At 39.4% G+C, this 20,502-nt stretch overlaps 1 protein-coding gene across 2 annotated transcripts in view; it reads right to left on the reverse strand.

Annotated features, from left to right (window-relative positions):
* The window catches only part of ak8 (adenylate kinase 8), a 28,005-nt gene continuing 7,503 nt past the window's right edge, over nt 1–20,502 (reverse strand). For both annotated transcript variants that reach the window (XM_058375110.1, XM_058375109.1), the window contains exons 7-14: nt 17,306–17,387; nt 16,375–16,446; nt 14,853–15,056; nt 11,860–11,991; nt 10,872–10,961; nt 6,388–6,529; nt 1,535–1,615; nt 1–968 (exon numbers count right to left, since the gene is read on the reverse strand). In XM_058375110.1, the coding sequence (XP_058231093.1) occupies nt 692–968; nt 1,535–1,615; nt 6,388–6,529; nt 10,872–10,961; nt 11,860–11,991; nt 14,853–15,056; nt 16,375–16,446; nt 17,306–17,387 (1,080 nt within the window). In that variant the 3' untranslated portion in view covers nt 1–691. The remainder of the gene's footprint in view (nt 969–1,534; nt 1,616–6,387; nt 6,530–10,871; nt 10,962–11,859; nt 11,992–14,852; nt 15,057–16,374; nt 16,447–17,305; nt 17,388–20,502) is intronic.

Here is a 20,502-nt window from a genome sequence, read left to right on the forward strand (position 1 = left end):
ATCAGATAAGATCATGCCAGATGATGTGTTCAGAGAAATAACGTGTTCGTCTTATCTAAACATTTGTAGCATCTGTGCAGGAAAATAACCGAGCACTAAAAAGCATTTCTCATTTAGTAAAGTTTATTTCATCATCTAGCAATGCTGTATTCCTTCAGATATCCTCTAAAATCTTTGTTTGGAGAGTAAACATACTCTTCCTGCCACAGAGCGGGCTGAGATCATTTAAAAAAAAATAAAAAATCATGCCATTTCTTCTGCTTACTCCCTGTTTATGTATTCAGAGCTGATGCATATTCTGGAGCTCATTCGCTCTAATTAAGTCAATGTCTGCCTGTCATGGCACGGTATCTGAGGGGAGTTTGAAGGCTTGGCTGTTAACACGTCTCGCTAACCAGTGCACTTAACTCCTTTCCTCTCCATTGGGAGCCAGCTGACTGACCTCTGAATATGTGTGTGTGTGAGAGAGAGAGAGTGTGTGTGTGTGTATGAGAGAGAGAGAAAGAGAGAGAGAGGGCTTAATAATCAGAGCTTGCTCCTTAGCATGAGACTACTGAAGCGGGACTAATACTACCCCTGACAAAGAGCCCGGACAGGCTGCCTTTTATTGCAACATTAATTAAACATGTGTATAATTAGCTGGTCTGCTGTACTCCCCTGTGATCAGCTGGGGTCAACAAGCGGGGAGTGATTACGGACCAGAGGAGCCTGAAAGGGCTTGGATGTTTAATTCAGGCAGGACTTTGGAAGGACGGCCCACCGTCCCGCTCTCCAGGCACTCGAACACGGTGTGGGGTTGCTGATCAGCATTGACCTGCACAGCCTGGGGGTAGAAGGCCCGTAGGGCAGCCGCATGGCTCCGGTACTCCTTCAGCCTCTTGCAGACTTCAAACTCAGAGTCCCGTGGGTTACGCTGTAGCCGAGCCTGTACTTTTGCACCCGGGGCAGGATTGTGTAATGAGTGATATCTGGATGGATCAAAAAAATAAGCATTTATAATTCCTCTCAATAAGGAAATAGTAAAATGTTTTTTTTAACTGTTGACCGGCACGAGTGGTCTTCAGCTTCTGTAGGCTCATGTTGTGTGTTCTGAGATGCTTTTCTGCTCAGCATGTTTGTAGAGAGTTATGATTATTTGAGTTACTATAGCCTTCCTGTCAACTTGAACTAGCCTGTCATATGTCCTCTGTTATCAACAAGGTATCTCCTCCAGTGGAAATGGATGTTTTTTGTTTTCTGCACCATTCTGTGTAAACTCTAGAGACCATTGTGTATGAAAATTCTAGGAGATCATCAGTTTCTGAAATACTCGAACCAGTCTCTGAGATCACTTTTTCCCCTTTATAACATTTCGTGTCAAGCTTTTACATTTTATGTGCATGATTTTATACATTGTGCCACAGCCACATGATTGGCGGACTGGACGACTGGCTGAATGTATGAACATGTGTACAGATGTTCCTGTTAAAACTGCTGGTGTGTGTACAAACTGTAGATGATTAATAGATAGATATTAGAGCATATGAGATGTTACCTCTCCCCCGTCACAGGCTCGGTGGACCTGAGTGTCAATCGCTCCAGAGCCATGTCATCACTCATCTCCAAAAAAAACACCCTGTCCAAAACATCACAACAATGACTTCTTCAGGAATCTATTTGAAGCGTGTGGTTGTAAAGATAATATCTGCTCTGCATCAAATCCTCAAATAAAACAAAATTTACAGTAATGCTTTATGCTGATTAGAAGGTTATGAGAAAAAAAAATGGCAAGACACATTGAGGTATTGAGGATGGAATAATTATGACGTGTGTGTATAAGAGCTGAATAAATGATGGACTAAATAATGGAATAAAAAGTGAAGCTCTCTTGAGTGGTGGTACTTTAACAGAGGAATGTTGGGGTGTTTACCCAGGGGGATCTCCCTGAATACACAGCCTCCAGACACAAAATGGCTTTAATGGTGGAGTCAGGTGGGGAAGCACCAATCAGTCTGCCTTGTCACCGCTGACCCCCATCAGAGCTCAGGCCTCCAGAGAACCGGCATGTCGGAGTCACATCTACAATATCATACAATTTTTACGCTGGAGGTGATGCTGGGGCTGAAGACGAGCAGCGAGATTTGGTGAGACAGAATGAGAAAAAAGGGTGGGAGATCTGAGATCTGCTTTTGATAAAATATTTAAATGCCTTTGTCCTTCTGGCTCTCAGTGATGTTGTGAAATCGTGAGCCCCTCTGGAATGGACAAAGGATCCCTTTAAGTAAGCCTCAACTGACCACTGTCCTCGACTCATGTCACATTTGAAGGGTTTCCTTGGGCTCATCATCTGTGCGCGCACGTGATGATTTCGGTGAAAAGGCATTGCTCAATTTTTAATGAATATTTGTCTTTAAAAAGAAATAATAACTACTCTGCAAAGCTATTAGAATTAATATTAATGCTTTGGCATGAAATATTCATGTAGAGCAGAGAAAAAGGGGGTTGGGGGTGTCTGAGAAAAGTGCGCTCTTGTGTGTGTGTGTGTCTCCTTTCCTTCCCCCTCATTTTCGAAGTGTGTGTGTGTGTGTTGAGGGGGTGTAGAGTTTACATTTGATACTGCTTACATGACAGCTTGATATTCTCAAACAAATGACGAACTAAAACAAGGCAGCTAACAAGCATTTGTCAGTCCTCTGCTGCTACAAATGATCCAAACAGCAGACATGATAAATATGACAGAATATCTGTGTGTCTGTGTGTGTGTGTGTACACACGTATAGTGTGAAAATCATTCAACTGGTATCTTGACTAAGTACACACTTCCCCTCTTAACTATCCTCTCAGGGTGATCCGAATAGGTCTCTGTACACATCCTGCCTCCCTATCCCTCCTTTTCCGTCTCTCCAAATTAAGAAATTAATGAGGGATAGATTCCTTACAGGCGGCTCTGCAATGTTTACCACTGATTAAATTATAATGTGGCCCCTGCTGTATAATTCATAAGCCAATTAGTGGAAGTGTTGCTTGATTTGATGGGAAGCGGACACATGAAATACATTTAACTAATAGGGAGCAAGAGATGAGCGTGGCAACAGGGAGAGAGAGAGATACAAATATCTATAAATATATATGTGTGTGCACATATATATATATATATATATATATATATATATATATATATATATATATATATATATATATATATATATATATATATATATAAAGAGATGGGGAAGGAGAGGAGTAGGTGTTTGTGATTGGCTGTCCTTTTCTAGAATTACGTGGCTAATTGCCCTGCTTTATCTGCCTGTCACGGATAGCTATGCATATTTCAGTGGCTCCAAAGACTCTGATTGTTTGTGAGCGTGTCAGGGCTGTAAGAGGCAGCTGACTGCCCAAACTAGAGTGTAGTTAAAGATTGGCAGGAAGAGCGAGAAAAAAATATGCAACAAGACCGGTGATGGCCACAGGACGGCTGTAGCATTAAATAATCAACCTGTGGATTTCGGATCCTTAGCAAAAGCTTTGGATGAATTCGGGTTTAGCCACCACTCCTATCTCGGGGTAAATTAATAAACACTGTTCACAGAGACGATCTATTAAACATCCCTTACAGGTTCTATACATTGGTGTAGCGCAGAGGAATTTTTATGATAGTCTCAATTTGTTCTGGTTAAGATAACACATACAGTCTGTAATGTTGTTCATAAATGCTCCACCATTATAAAATAGCCATCATTACTGCTCTCTATAGTTAACCATCGAAAATGTCAAGCATATGTGTCCATAAGTTTGTTCTTGGTTCGTTCACATGTAATTGGCTACCAGTTGCTACAGTAAGAAACAGGATTAACCAATTAAAATTGTTTATTTTTGCCAAGTCTCTTCTCTTTCAAGAGAGTTGCAGATCTCTTTTTGCAGGTTTTGTTTAAATATGGGCTTTGGCGCAACAGAAAAACACTTGTCCTGGGAGATTGGTAGATTTCATGTGTGAATTCTGAAGATTCATTTGCCCGTGCTGTCTGGGTGGAAATGATGTCATACTCGCTCTTGGGCATCACATCGCTGCCCTGTGATGTTGCTTTAACAGCAAGGATGCTTCTTGTCTCTTGTCTCAGAGCACACACGTGTAATCTGTGTGATTGAGGAGAGCTGGATGATGGGTAGGATTGGGCAGCGGAGAAAATGGGCACCTGTGGTCACTGGGCTTGATCAGATTGTGATGAGGTAACTAGGAAGTCAGAGCAAGGGCATTCTCATGTATCTGATGGGATCCTGTTTCCTGTCTTCAGCTTTTGTCTTTTTTTCCACGATCAGGTAACTTCTTTTATTCTGAACTTGAAACTTTTATTTAACAGAAAACCTAAGAATTTGTGGAAAATGATGTAGAAAGGAGTTTTTGTATCTCTTGCAACAACCAGACTTTCACCAGTACACACAACCCAGCGGTCAAGTCTGTACAAGCTGAACATTTCACACAAGCACTCACTCCAACAAACCCTACTGCAGGATCTCCTTTCAAGAACTGGGTAAATAGATCCTTTAAGATTAAGCATTCGTTCCATCTCTGCCCATGCTCCTCATCCTCCTTACCGTCCTTCACTGCTCAGTGGTGGCAGATATAACATGCCCATGACTTGGCACTGATCCACATCGCTGACTCGACTAATTCATTTTCTCTAAAGCCTGAGTAACGGGATAGCTCTTAATTAATAAAGCTGTCAGTTAGAGCACGACCGTCAGCTATCAGCAACTCATCAGTAACGTTCTCCTCATTGTTTCGGGGCCCAGCCTTTCCACTTACCGCTGGCCCCCAAAATCAATTACGCTAATGCTATGTAAATAAGGTCTCCCGCCATTAGAGGAAACGGTGGGGGCTGCTCATGGAGTAAACAGAGACGTACTGTGGAGACGATGGGGATGATGGTATTCAGAGCAGTTCCCGGTTGGTATTTTACGGTTAATCTCTGAGAATAGAGGTCCGTGAGTTTGTTCTATTCTTCCGGTGAGTGACTGGAGGTGTGATACACAAAGGCAGGCGTGTGATGACTAATTCATGAGGGGTTTAGATTAAACAAAGTGAGTGACGTTACCCAAACCTGTTCACCCGCCTACTTTCTAGGTAAAAATCATTCCTTTTTTTGATCCAAGTTAAAAAGTTCTCACAAAAGAAATAAAAAGAAGACACTGAGTGTCAAAACAGTCCTAAAATTAGTAATGAAGTGTCTAAACTAGTGGTTTTAGCTCTAGCTGGGACTACTGAGCCAGACACATTGAAGTAGCATGTCAGCACACAGGCTGTACAATCGCGCAGTGCCATCAGATCTGCTGAGTGTGAGTAATCTGAGTGGCCATATCCTGCTACACTCACTGTTTCACAGATACAAACACAAATCATACAAAACACTGAACACACCTGGCTGATCCGGGTTTTGTGTTGCTGCTGATTTGGCTTCTTATAAATCTTAAAACATGCGAAATAAATGTCAGCACATTGTCAGCTCTAACTCACCTTTAAAGGTGCAGTCTGTAAATGTTTTAAACACAAATTTAAAATGTTTCTAGTCTTGTAACAATCATATACTTCTAGTTCTATAACTAGAATCAAATTATATGATTTTTAAGATCCTTTAAATAAATGACAAAATTGCAAATCAAAGGATGTGATACATTGATATTTTTCTCCTTGTACGTTTTGCAAATATTCCATTCTGTAATTAGCTCCGCCCACAAGATGGGCTGATAAATTACGATAGTTTTCCTTGAAAGTCAACCTACAAGATGTTTATAGTTTCAACAAAAGGAGTGTGGTTGGTTGGGGAGCGGGAAAGGTCAGTGGTTAAGGGGCCTCCTGGTGGTCCAGTGGCAGGATCCCATGCTCTCATTGCCGCGGCCCGGTTTTGATTCCTTGGGCATGGTGCTAACCCAGCCACTGAAAAGTTAACTCTCAGTGCTGGTACCAAGCCCGGAAAAAAATGGAAAGGTGGCGACAGGAACGGCATGCGGCGTAAAACCTATTCCAAATCATGCGGAAAACAGCGGACCCTGCCACCGTTGCGTCAGTGGTTAAGGCATTAGCCTAGTCATCAGAAGGTTGAGAGTTTGAGTCCCAGAACCACCAAGCTGCCACTGCTGGGCCCTTGTACAAGGCCCTTAACCCTCAATTGTATAAACATAAGTTGCTCCGCATAAGGACGTCTGACAAATGTAAATGTTTTAGACAAAAAGCCTGTGATTATGATCTTTTTTAAGGAAATTTTCTGATAGACCTCTGCTGTAGGGTTTAATTAGAACCTTTGCGCTCCCTTTCAGTAGCTATACCCCCAAAAGTAGTATACTGTAAGTATATTGTGTACTGTATACTGCACAATGTGTTTCACATGTACACCTTCATGGTAAAATAAGTACCTGCTAGGGACAATGTTGGACTCCTGCAGCCTCTCGGCCTGTTCTACGTCCCGAGGGAAGCCGTGAAGGACCCAACCGCATGTGGTACAGTCCAGCCGGCTCAGTCTCTTAGTCAGGATCTGTAGCACCATGCTGTCCGGCACTGTGACGAATGAATAGAAATGTTAATATTTTGTTAACGAGTGAAGAATATGTCGCTTTATTATGCCTTATTTATAATTTCACAAAGATGATTTTTCACAGGTGCATGAAAAGGGCACAGCCATGATGGCTTCCAAGACGTGCACTCTGAATGACACTTGTTCCAGATACGATAAACAAAAAAGACATCTTATGTTGTGCTAGTTCAAAAAAAAAAGTGCTGTATCTATAGTATCTCTATGTGAGTTGCACGGGGTTAAAAGGTTGAACATCTAAGGAAACTGCTGAGGTCTTGAATTATGTTGTTTACTTCCAGGTTACGTAAAAAAGTTATGTTTCCGATCAGCAAAAAAACTTTTTTAATAAGAAACTTTCAGATTGGAACCAAAATTGACACAAAGGCAAAGAACGAATTGCAAAAAAAAAAAGAAAAAAGTAGTGATCTTATCAGTCAGCATATGTATGGATTTCGTTTCATGTGTGTGTGTGTGTGTGTGTGTGTGATTTTTGGGTGAGGTTTTATGCACATAAAAATTCAAATGATGAATAAATGAGTAGGAATGCTGTCATTTAAATTCATGTATGTACATTTTGTCTTGTGAAGCTTTTCCAGGGTTTTCTCTTTGAGCACAAAAGCAGTCAACAGCTTCCTGACAGGCAACATAAGTGAATTGTTTAAGAGGATGATACCGTTATAAAGCCGGGAAGAAGACACTTCACACTTGACATGCGGAATGAAAACACAAAAGCTGGGGACGGCATGCAGGAAGAACTGAAAGGAAAGTGAAGGCGACGAGCGTTGTGGAGGACAAACAAATAATGGGGGTGAGGGAAAAAATAGAACGTTCTTTAAGGAAAGCGAGTGCGCACTCAGGGGGGTCTCTGTGGATGCTGAAAAATTAAAGTTGACGGTTTCAAACTGTCCAATTTCCACATCAAACACATGCAGCCTCTTGCCTCTCTCTCCCCGGCTCGGCTTCAAACGCCAGGCAGCCTGGAGAGAGCTCCTCTCCTCTTTTCCTTGTTCTCTTTCTCTTCTCGTAAGACTACTGTTTTTTCATTTCCTTAATAATCCTGCTCCCTAAATCCCCAAAGCACTGTTCTGGTTCCACTAGCCACCGTCTCTACATCGCCTAATTATACCCCAGCGAGCCCATTAATCAACTCGTAAATTATTTAGGCAAGCTTCTCTGCTTGAAACCTTCACTGTCACAACGCGAGAGGGAGGGAGGGACAGAGTCGGAGTCTTCAGACGCGAGCCGAAAGCTCTCCCCTAGGACAAAAAAAAGCTCGGTTCAACAAGCCACGGATGTGCCAACTAACACAACATTTACATTACATTCTTTATGCATTCTTTTCTTGCAAGCATGAACTCATGAATGCATTCACCGTTGCAGTTTAGCAAGTAGTCAACAAGCAGCGATGCAGTCTGACAGTCAGATGTTGTGGGGGGGGGGGAATAAAAGTCGTGCGAGGTTCACAGCCACAGTATAGAGCTCTTAAAACCATCATGACTTTTATCTTCTCTGCTCATAAGACCTTTGATGCAGGTCAAAAAGACATGTTGGATGTTATCCATATACAGCAGCATCCAGAATTTTCAAGCTTCTTTTGATCCCGTAAATCACACACACTCTTACACACACATCTCAATCCTACACTTTCTTCTTCCCAACTATATGGATAGCACTTTTCTATGGAGCCCATACTGATAGACAGGCATGCTGTGCTAGGAAAATACTCAACAACAGCATGGTGTGATGTGATGTCAGCCAGTGTGTTGATTAGTTTCCTATAACAGCAAGCCCAGAGGTGTTTAATTCCCCTTAAAGTGAAAAAAAAAATCATCTGCGGTGGAAAACTCCTTCTTATATCCATCTTAACTCCTTGTTTTATAGCAACTACCACTTTCAAAATTGCTGTAAGAGAAAATAAAACAACACTTCTTGACCAACCAGATTCCAGAATTCAACAACACTGTGATATGTATCATTATAACTCAGATTGACTTACATAAGTATAAATGAGTCAAAGCAAAGTCACTGTCCTGCACATGTATGAAATCATCCACTTCTCAATCTTCCTTTCGCTTTCCCAACCACTGCAATCTTTGCCGTTCTGTACATCATAGACACACAGTCTGCACTTAGACTTAGCTTTGTGTAAATATTACTATAAAGAGATCTTGGTGGCTAGCTAGTCCAGTGCCCTCCTAGTCATTAATTGCCCTGTCAGCTGCTTCACTGTAAACTCCACTGTAGATGATCACACAGCAAGCAGAGGGCAGTGTGATTCCTGTCCCAATGGACTTCTATTAGCACTTGTTGCAGTTCCCATTTTCGACCACTAGGGGCAATAACAACTCAATGGTTAGAACTAATGCAACATCTAAAAAGGTGAGCAAATCAATGGCTGCCAAATAGCAAAATGTGTGCTAATTAGTATTTCAACAAAACTAAAAATATATGAAAAGGATGAGGATTTTATGAAGCTCTTGTTCAACTGCCCCTATGGATGAGCCATTCCTGACAGGCTTCAAGGAAATTCCTTCCCACTATTTGCTGCTTTAGTAAACTGTCAGAGTTTCTAACAACTCCTTCAAAACGATCTTAGCTCATTAAATGATGTCCACTCTAGTGTTTCCTAAGCCCTGAGGTATCTCTTGCCTTTGTGTCACTACGCACACACACACACACAGTGGGAGCAGAGCTAACTGCAGGAAGCTCAATTCAGCTGTCAGCATTCAGCACGTTCTCCGTGGCCATGCTGAGGACAGAGAGCTGGGCGAAATGAAAAGGCGCTAGAGAGGAAGCACCTCTATGATAAGGCGCTCAGGTGTCAGTCTCATTAAACGCACACGCGCTTTTGTAGCTCGTCCGTTCTCAAGGGACGTGTATTATATTAATCACATCTTGCTCAAGGCAAGTTTAGACACTTGGCAGCGGTGACTGGCAGATGCAGCAGACTGGGATGTGGTGTGAGGGGTGGGTCTGTTTGGATAATCTAACAGTGGATAGGACACAGTGGCATATTTACAGCTCTCATGATTGAATTAGTTTCCCTTTGGGGTTTCACAAGGAGATGTGGACGTCGACATATAGCCTTTATATTAAAAATATATACTTTAACACTAGGTCTATAACAATGAGGTTAAACGTGTAATACATATAAGTATATATAAACATATAAGTGTATACAAGAATATATACTTTTCTCAATATTAATACTTGATGGATGCAATATAGAATTGAGAATAAATAATAAGTACATTATATTTGATAGTATAATGCCTATTTGATCAAAAAATATCATTAACCATTTATTTTAAGGTGTATTTTTATTACTTTTTTCTATAATGATTCATTTTCCTAAGAACTCAGATCCTTTGTTTTGTAGATCTTTATGAATCATTCTTAACTTTGGGGAAATATCTAATAGATATTAGATCATATAACATTACAGAAAATACATTATATTAAAATATTACTGATATTTTATATATCTCTATGAGATTTACAACTGACTAAGCTGCTACACCACAAGAATTTCCCCTTATGGGATCAAAAAAGTCTATCTATCTATCTATCTATCTATCTATCTATCTATCTATCTATCTATCTATCTATCTATCTATCTATCTATCTATCTATCTATAACCTTCACTGCCTCTACACTGTAAGGTTCCTCATCTACTCCTTCCCTCATTCCTCCTCTTTATTTTCTCCTCTTCCTATCTCTCTATCTTGCTTTTCTTTCTTAATTCCCAACTCTCTTTTTTTTCTCCTCTCTTTCATTCTCTATTATTTTCCTTTGTCTTTCTCTCTCTTTCTCCTTCATTTCTGTATCTTTCTTTCTTTCCTTTCCTGCCATTTCTCACCTAAATTCAAGTCAAGTCAAGAAGCTTTGACAATTATTGTATAACTGTACATATGTGGTAGAAAGAAATACGACATGATTACATATCCAATCATACGCTACACTAAATCTAGAATGGCTGATAAAAAAACAGGATATTGTGCTATGTAGCGAAATAAGAGTAGCACAAGCCGGTGTGATGAATATCATTTTTAGAAAGTGAACGTTGCCTGGTAACGTTATTGTAATACTAACCGGAGAGGGGGATATTACAGGATTGTTTTCACCATACCATTATACATATGCAAACATCATGATGTAATTGGACGTACCGTGCATGATGTGGGTGGTCTAATTATTTGCCTGAAAGCAGAAAACTCTAACAGAGTCAGCAGACTCCAAATAGGCCCCTTACACTTCAGCTTCAGCTCTCCTCGGTGCGTGACCTGTTTGACAGCGTGCGTGTGTGAGGAGGTGAAGAAGTTTACCTCGCCGTCCTGACTCCAGAAAGGGTTTAATGAGCTCTCCCATACTGCTCTCATCCGCCGCCACTGCTTTCAAAAGTTCACCACAACAAACTACAGAGGGAGAGAGGGAGACAGAAAAGGCAACAGAAAATGAGAAAAGGGAGACAAAGAGAAAAAGAGTCAGGCAGAGAGCACGGAAGAGAGAAGAGCAGAGAAATAGAGAGGCTTTAAATTTTAAATAAACAGAATGCACAATGCTCGGAGTGACCTTTACGACTGTTTCATGGCAGCGTGAAAAAAAAGAAAGAAAGAAGAAGAGCAGGACAGAGATTGTATCCAAGAAAGGACAGGAAGTAAAATAACGTTCCAACACAAGGGTTCGGAAAAAAATAGACATTAATAATAATAATAATAATAATAATAATAATAATAACAATAACAATAATAATAATAATAATAATAATAAAACACTGACAAAAATGGTTTAAACAATTAATATAACACAGCAAATTCTCATTCTCAAATCTGATTGGTCAGAAGATGTTGATTCATTTTCTATAGCACTGACAATGTTATGCAAATTAAAAGTTTAATTGATTTAAATATTGCATTTATGTCATATAGAGCACAGTTATTGAAGGGAATTACTTTATAATCACAATCTCTGGATGAAGAAAGCGTCCCGTTTAAGTCAGGTTTCAATCAAGGAGTCATCTTCATATCATCCTCTAGAGATTTTCCACACCAATGACAGCTTTAACTTTTTACATATAAAGTATATATACAGTTTTTTTCTATATTTCTGTATAGCTGCTTTATGACAATGCCTGCTGTTAGAAGTGCTATACAAATAAAAGTGAATTGAATGGAATGTTCTTTAATTAATATAAAGTTATTAAAATAATCATTGGCTGTGGAATAACCTTGATTATTTTTCTATAAAAGAATACCTCTACATATTTTATGCCTTACTTCATTATATAAAAAGAATGGTTTAAAAACAGCTTACTATTGACTAAGCTGTATTTCTGGGCAAGCAGGCTGGCCTGGAGACTCTTCCCACAACCTGGTGGTCCGAACAAGAGGATTCTGGGAGTGTGAGGTGCATCAGAGCGATGTCTGGACAGAACGTAGCTCATCACTGCAGAAAGAAAAAGGAACAGAAAGACAAACTGATTTATTCAAGTGAAGATTTCTGATTTTGGATCTGTAGCACCCTGTCCTATAGAACAATCCGGCTTTGTGGCTTTGTCCTGGGAAAACGACTATATTTGTCGTCGCAAATGATAAACCACTGTGCCATGTAACAAATGCAACTAATCAATAATAAACCGCTAATGCTGGTGAACTTAATTGTAGTTAATATGTCAGTGCCATTGAGCTAATTATACAGGTCACAAATGACTTATGTAATTAAACCTAGCGCATCTATAAAATGTCGTTTTATGCATGCTTTAAGATCTGATCTGATCTGCTTTGTGATGTTTTTGTTTGTCCTCAGAAACCCAGACTGCTTTATTCCACAAATTGGAGATCAGTGTTGTCTCTAAGAATGGAAGAAATCTTCTTTAGCCATATGATGGAGATGGATAACACAGCGTTTATGTAGGAGTGGTGAAAATGTGCTTTTAAATGCCACATGCTCAGATGATAAACAGCCATCGTGGCTAATCTGAATATAAGGAAGTCGGCTTGATTAATAAATCATTAGAGGCCTCGTCTGTGCTCCGCGAGGGCAGCGAACATCTGTTTGCAGCTGGGCTTCACCCATGACAATGCCTTTCATCTGTTCCCTCTAATGTGTGATAATTAACAGTGGCCTAATTATAACTAATGAGTCTCTCTCGTCCTACGTTTTACGCTAATTGCCAGACAACGGCGCCGATAAATGGTTAATATGCAAAACATGCTAATGTGTTAAAAGGCTACGTCAGGGGGAGGCTAGTAACGTCGCAATCAAACCGCATGCTGAATTAGCAATAATCAATATTTAAGGCGACATCTTTACCGCAGTTTATTGCTGGCTCTTGAAGCCATGAATGTTTTATAGAGGAGAAAGATTGCAAATATTTGTTTTACTTCCACCGTTTAACTCAATCAGTGGGATTAAATAAAGACGGAAGCGCAGGAGCACGTCCATGCAAGCCTCGCATTTAAAAATCCGAGCTGAAATCTTCAAACCATTAGAGGAAGAGTGTGGAGTTGCTCTCTTGGTGCTCTATATGGCAGTGTGAATGCAATACTAATGCACTAATGCTGGCTGAAATACCGCAATGAGCTCATTTTCAGCTGCATATGCTGGTTAGAGAATATGAATATGAATTAAGACCATAATCTGGCTACATAAAGAGAGAGCAAAATGTCAGAAAAGTGGAATCTCTCATTAATTTAGTGGTGGGGTGAAAATATATTAGGTCTATTTATTTATTTTATTTATTTATTTAAACAAATAAATAATCTAAAAAGACCTAATTAGGGATGAACTATTCAGGTTCCATTTCTAAACATGAACATATACACAAATAACAAAATTTCCTCCGAATCCCCCCATAGATCTTTCCTCACTCTATAATCGGATGATATATGCAAAAGAGAGTTAAAATATTCAGCAGACAGCGTGCTCCTTATCCCCACAACAAAAGGAAGCGCATTATTATTTTGTCAAGTTGAGTGGTGTAATATTGAGACAGGTTGTACTGGGACGGCTTTAATGGCTCTGGTGAAGGCTGCACGCCGTTGATCGGGTCCTCGCGGGACACTAGGCGCCTGCAGCATTGCCCGAGGCGAAGTCCCCTAACCAGGCCAATCACTGGATCTCAGTGGAGCGGCTGCTATGCTGAGCTCTGACCACAGCTCGGGTCAGCACAGCGGGGAAATACTATCCTGTACGTACACTAAGGACTGGAAGTCTTGCAACATGTGTACTAGAGCAGGAGACTTTGTGGATGACTTTAAACATGCCGAAAGGTCTTAAAACAAAGGAGGACGAGCTAGCCTGAGCTTATTTCAGACTTTTGAAATGAAATCAGTTCTTAGTTTTTACTAATAATATCTTAAACATCGCATTTTGAAATATTACTATATATTTTTTAATCTTTGTGAAACCTTAATTGACTAAATGTCTTGCTGCTATACATTAAATGTATTATTTTTACATCAGTGCTAAAGCATTAACCAATCAGGAGGTGCTATATTTTAAAATAATTATATTTTATATAAATTTTTACATTTTATCTCATTCAAATGAAAGACCTGCACTTTTTGTTTATTTCGGTTTGTTTGTTTTATCAACCTCAAGACAAAGGAACAAGTATTTATATCTGTTGTGATGCCAGCAATAACAGGAACTGACACACCATTAAATGTTGCTGAAAAATGTTAAAAAGCATGATTTGATTGATTCATTGTTGTGGTATGAGGAATAAAAACATTTTGGGACATGTTTTGGGGTAATACAATCATTGTAATGGTACTTAATGCCTCACTTGTGCTCTTCATTAAGTCATAAGGGGGGTGTAAACTTTTGCACTCGGATGTAGAATTTGAAAAAATAAATAAATAAAAATGAAAAAATATAAATTTTTTAATGCTTTTTAATAAGGAGTATTTTTATAATGAATATTAATTTAATTAATTTTCATACAGTATATGTTATTTTTTCTTTTATTTTTTAAACACTTTCTATGTCATAAATCCTCCCTTCGATACCTTTAACACCTTTAAACTTCTAGTTAATATTTCTAGACTTCTGTGAACAATTCATATACTAATATTCCATGTAGTTACTAATCCATGTGCATTACATTCTGTAAACATGATTTAATATCAATAACTAAATAATAAAAAATAACAAAATAATAAACCAGGAGTTCAAGGATAATACACAAAAAAAGTTGCTATCGAAATAAATTCTCCCGTCTCTGTTAAAATAAATGGATGGATAAAATCCAGCTAAACATGGACAGATTAAAGAGTAAGAAGAGAATCTGAAGGTGTTCTCACCTTGAGCAAACACGTCTACATGAGGCTGGTCAGCATCGATGGTCTTCATGCAGTTACTGTAAGTGTCCTGTAGACCCTGGAGCTCCCGGTGGTATGCCTGCAGCTGACGGGTTATTTCCTCCTCCGCCGTCTGGCAGTCTGGCCTCTCGAGACGCTCAGCCACCTCAGCACTCTCGGGCCACATGAAGGTAAGGTGGTACACATCTGAGGATATGAAACTTCACCTGAATAAATCAGGGTGAAATACTCCAATTTCATCTAAATTCAGCTATAACACATGGAATCCTGCTGTAATAACAATAAATATTACATTTTACCACATCATAATGGCAACTCAGAAAAACGTTCAGGAATTAAATGACAAAATCCGAGTGTATCCCCCAAGACCCAGAAAAAGGTATCTGCCCACATCTGCACCCACGACACCCATAATTGCCTAGATTCACTGTAACATGGCTTTGTGGTTAGCATGTTAGCCTTAAAGTTCCTGGGTTAAGGGTTAAATTCCCATCGTTTTCATGCTCTCCCCATTGCTTCAGGAGTTTCTTCTGGGTACTCTGGTTTCCTCTCCCTCTTCAAAGACATGCAGTAGGCTGACCGGCATCTCTAAATAATCTGTAGTCTTTAACTGTATGTGATTGTGCCGTGATGGATTAGCACCCGGTCCAAGACGTCCCGAGTCCTTGTGATAGGCCCCATGATCCTGTATAGGATAAGTGCTACAGAATATGGATAGATGGACTTCAATTTCCAGAAAATACGACAAACAATTTCTCCTGTTTATCATATTTTAATAATAAATGGAGTAAAAAAAAACGTATTCAGGATAACGATATAACTAACAAAATAAACAAAAAGACAGAAATAATATATGAAACAGTGGGAAATAAATTTCTGTGAAATCTTCACTTACTTATTCAAAACACTGCTTCATCTCAGATCTAATTGAATTTGCATCAGTATATAATGGATCCTACTTAACAAATAATAAAACTTAAATAATTTAGCTCAGGTCCATACATAGCATCTCAGCAGCATAGATAAATGTAAGCAAAAAAGTAATTCAGTTTCACTGTAGCTCACATCATGACTATGCAGAGTATATCGAAATGAATAGAATTTCTTGCAAAATTATTAAGAAAAGCGCTGCAAAAAAAAAAAACAAGATAAATGTGCATCATGTGTGCGCCGTTAATGCTGTATTGTTTTTTTTTTAATTATGCTTGCAATAAAAAGTGAACCGGCTGATTAAACCAATTAGCGTGCTTTAACATGGTGTCAAAGTTCTATTGTGAAAAAGCAGAAGATTGCAATTACACTACAGGGAGTGAGGGCTTTTGCTTCATTATAATGCGCCTTTGCTATACCCAGAGGACTTGCCAGCATAGTTGGGATTCAGAGAACAGGTTCTGTTTGGTTGAGGTCTACGGTTCATGAAATTCTAACAAGGTTGCGTCTAGGCTGTCTGTCTCTCCGCTCGGCTCTCTGAACTGAAAAATTGCAGTAATGATCCAGACATTACCTCCTGTGACAGGGTCTATCCTCTTGCCCAGACTCCTTTCGGTCAGGACGTCGTCGCGTGCCTGCAGCATCACTGAGACGTGAAATAAATACGTTTAACAAAGGCAGATTTGTTCTCTTGCATGGATAATTTAAGAAGTACATTATTAGATGAATGTATTAATAGAGATCGCTATAGCGGAGTGCAAAAGTTTGTATATGGTTAGGACCATTGGGTGTAATTGGTAGGTTCACAGCTGTTAGTTTATTATCACAAGTTGCGTCACTACTTTATGAATGTTGAATGAGCAGAAATATTGCAAGCCCACCCTTTGCTTTTATGTATCCTCTGAACAGATTTTATAATCCTCCCTTTTGTAATATTTCGTAATATTTTATGTTCTAGCTCATAGCCTTCTCAAAATAAGGCCTGGAGACTGAACATTTGTTCAATCCATATTTCTGTTGGTTGCACCCACATTTCATTTTTAACTTCTTGATATTCTACTACTTTTGTAGATTTTCCCCTAGAAACAATGTGGATGCAAACTTTCGCACTCATAATTCATGATGTTTTAAAAGTTCAGTACTACTACAGAGTTCAGTAGATCAAGTGAGCTGAGATCCACTTGTGCTCAAACTCATCGTGGCTTAAATGTTGATGTTGATCTTACACTGGACGCTGCAGTACATTTTGCAATCTACAAAAAGGTAGAATTATAGAATAGTATAGAGTTGTGGAGTCAATGTGATGGTTTGGAAGGACTTTGTCTGTGTGAAAGCAGACCTTCGAGCCTTGAATGGATCCCGGGTATAGACTCGAGCATTTGGGTCAAGTGTGAGCCTGCTGTTTGTGTGTGTGTGTGTATATGTGTGTGTAAGAGAGAGAGAGAGAGAGAGAGAGAGAGAGATACAAAGAGTGGGAGAGAGATAGATAGAAGTGTAGCACTGACCAACATGCTCGGGGGCAATGCCGGATGCCTGAAGACACAACGCCTCTTGTCTGCTTTTGGGAATGGCCTCTAGCACCCAACCCTATAGATACAACACACAGTAAAAAAAAAAAAAAAACAGAAAGACAAAAAAGGCATTTCAATGTGAACACCTTAAACAGGCAAAAAAAAAAATCAATACAAATCAATAAAAGAAGCTGAAGAAGAAGTACGACTTCGCTGGTGCAGTTCTTTAACACAATTATTACCAACCCCAACATATATTTCATATAAACCACATCCTCGTATGAGTGTGAAATGACAAAATGATCAAATGAAATCTTAAAAACACTAATATCAATATACACACTGAAAGTGGCCAAAAAGCAGGGTTAAATCTTGAAAATGTGTCTCCAGCTTCTCTTCATCCATCTTACAAAGCCATAAAAAGAACATAAGAAGAGGGAAATCACATGCATATCATTCATTAACTACAAATCCATGGAAAAAAGAAAAGAAAAAAAACCCTCTCTCTAATAGTCTCCTAAATCCCAAAGCTTGCTGCTCAATGGTGCGGCAAAATAAAGAAGCCTCAAAGAAAAGCGTCTCCCTCAAGTGCTTGTTAGGGGCCAACTTATTACCGTGGCAGATAATCTTCAAATAAATAAGTATATTCAACAAACATTTATAGATCTAAGTGTTATCAGAGGAGTTGTGGGTTTTCGCTGCCGAGTTTCTTGCGCTTGTTTGAAATCAGTCTTTGTTTCTGGCGGCTTTGATCTCTAACAGAGATCTCGTCCCTTGTTTAAGGTAATCTCAGAGCGCGAGTTTCCTTCCGCTTACTTTCCCATTAAGCGTATGATTGTACCTGTGTGCAGCGGGAAGGTCCATGGGCTGGGCCTGCTAACTTTAGCGAGACTGACTTGGAAGCATTAATTAAAAAAAGATCTGAACCGAAGGGGAATACAATGACAGAATGACAAATAAATAAATAAATAAATAAATAAATAAATAAATAAATAAATAAATAAATAAATAAAATCAGCCTGGACAGTGGGTGAGGATTAGATCTTAAAAGTAAGAGAATTATAACCAGTAATATTATTACATTTTAATAACAATAGTAATAGCAATATAATAACAATACTATTAATAGTAATAGCAATATAATAATAGTATTATAACATATTATGAGTAAACTAGCCCTATTTGGACTGATTTAATTTAAAATAGAGAGATTAGGTAATAATTAATGTGTATAATGATAGTGTATCTCTGCATGCTTTTTTCATATTAATCACAAATTATTCAATTCTGTTGATTCTCACGTCGGTTTCAAATACTTCACATTTCATGTTTTAGACACTTTATACACGCAGGGAACAAATCATTTCTATTCGCACGTGTGTATTTGTATTTGAGTGATAACGTGAACAAAGTAACTGTAAATGTAACTGTGTATTATTTTAGATATAGTACAGTATAATATATTAAAAATGATGCTCTATAGTATTTATATATTCTATTTACAAGTATAGGCTATATAGAATTCTTCCAGCTTTTCATCTGCCGTGCTTGACGGAGTTTAGACTGTGCACTGACCACACCAGAAACAGGAATGCAATGCAAGATACATGTGCAGGAACCGTTCTCCAGGTCTCAGCGCTCGTGGTGCATCTTTTCTGTACGAGGTGAAGTCAGGTGAGTCAGAAAGAGTGAAGTGGCTCTTCAAGCGCCTAGTTCTGGAGGGCCGAGGGCAGGAGGAGAGTTCCAGGCCAGGTCCCAGGCCTGATTGAAATTTTAATGAGACTGCCTCTGAACACCACACACACACACACACACACATACACATTCTCCTCCAGTCCCCAGAGCCCTGCAGTGGCTTGCAGGATTCCTTTTCATCCGCACATCAAAAAGACGACATGGTGCTCGGGTGCTGCGCTCCAACCGGGACCTTAACGCTGGAACATCTGCAGTGATGCTCCCTATCACAGGAGAGACATGTGGGGAGCAGATGTCACCATCTCAACAGCAGGCAGGGCAGGACATCGAGAGGCAAACCCTGACACAACTCCCACCTGACCGTGCTACTCAGCTCCACAGACAAAGGTCACGTAAAGCTTCGTTTCAAAGCCATTATTTGTGCTTAAAGCAAACACACACACACACACACAGACACACACACACACACCAAACTTTCTGAATCTACTTCAATTGCTAACTTTCCTGCATATCTCCTCCATCTCTCTATATATAGAATTAAAGGCATTATGCAAATTCTGACAGTGGAACTTTATTTGCAGATCTCATTAGGGACCTGGATGACTGCCACACTTGCGACACGATCTTTCATTCTTTCTTTCTTTGCCTTTTTTTCCCAATTTACTTTTCATGTTCTTTGTCTGGGACTGCGAGGGCGTTCATTAACTTGCGACTTCACACTAATTCTCTATTCATTACCTGCGCTTCCTAACTTTCCCTACTCTTGATTTCCCTCTAGATTACGAGTCGGGGTTGCGAGCGGCAGCCTCGCGAGAGAGAGAGAGTGAGACGGTGTACATACAGTAATGCGGTGTAAGAAGCACTGACAGGAGGAGATAAACTATATGACCTAGATTAGATATTATTATATTCAGAGTTGTGTAGTTGGAAGGGGAGGGGGGGGACTCAGGTACAAACGCATATGTAGCAAAAAAACAAAAAAAACTGCAATTAAGCTTAGCTGTGTCTGTATCAGTGGCGGTGTCAAGCATTTCTTTTGTGCCTTAAAGGAAAACTCCATCTGAATGACTTGTATATTAATCTTTATAAGTAACATGATCTTCAATCACGTCCAAGATTTATTTGGAATACAAAATTCTGATTTTTTTTTCCCCCCGCTTTTGGTTATCGCTTCAATCCTACTGGACCATCTGATGATTATTGAGCCAGCTTAAGGCCTCGCTTCACCTCTACATAAAGAGGGCAATGCAGCAGCGCTTTAGTCTTTTAGTCTGTCCAGCTCTCTCTCTCTCTCTCTTCTTCATCTCTCAGCTAATGAAGTTTTAAGGAACATCACACTTATTATTTTATAGTTTTTTACGTATCTAAGTCAAGCCTCTGCTGTAAGTCAGCACATATAGCATTCTGGGACATTTCCATTACACATACATCACTCTAGATAAGAGCATCAGCCAAATGCCAGAAATGTTTACAATTTCTTATCCAATCTATACTCG

Source organism: Hemibagrus wyckioides, linkage group LG22 (genome assembly GCF_019097595.1).
Source record: "Hemibagrus wyckioides isolate EC202008001 linkage group LG22, SWU_Hwy_1.0, whole genome shotgun sequence".
NCBI classification, from domain to species: Eukaryota; Metazoa; Chordata; class Actinopteri; order Siluriformes; family Bagridae; genus Hemibagrus; species Hemibagrus wyckioides.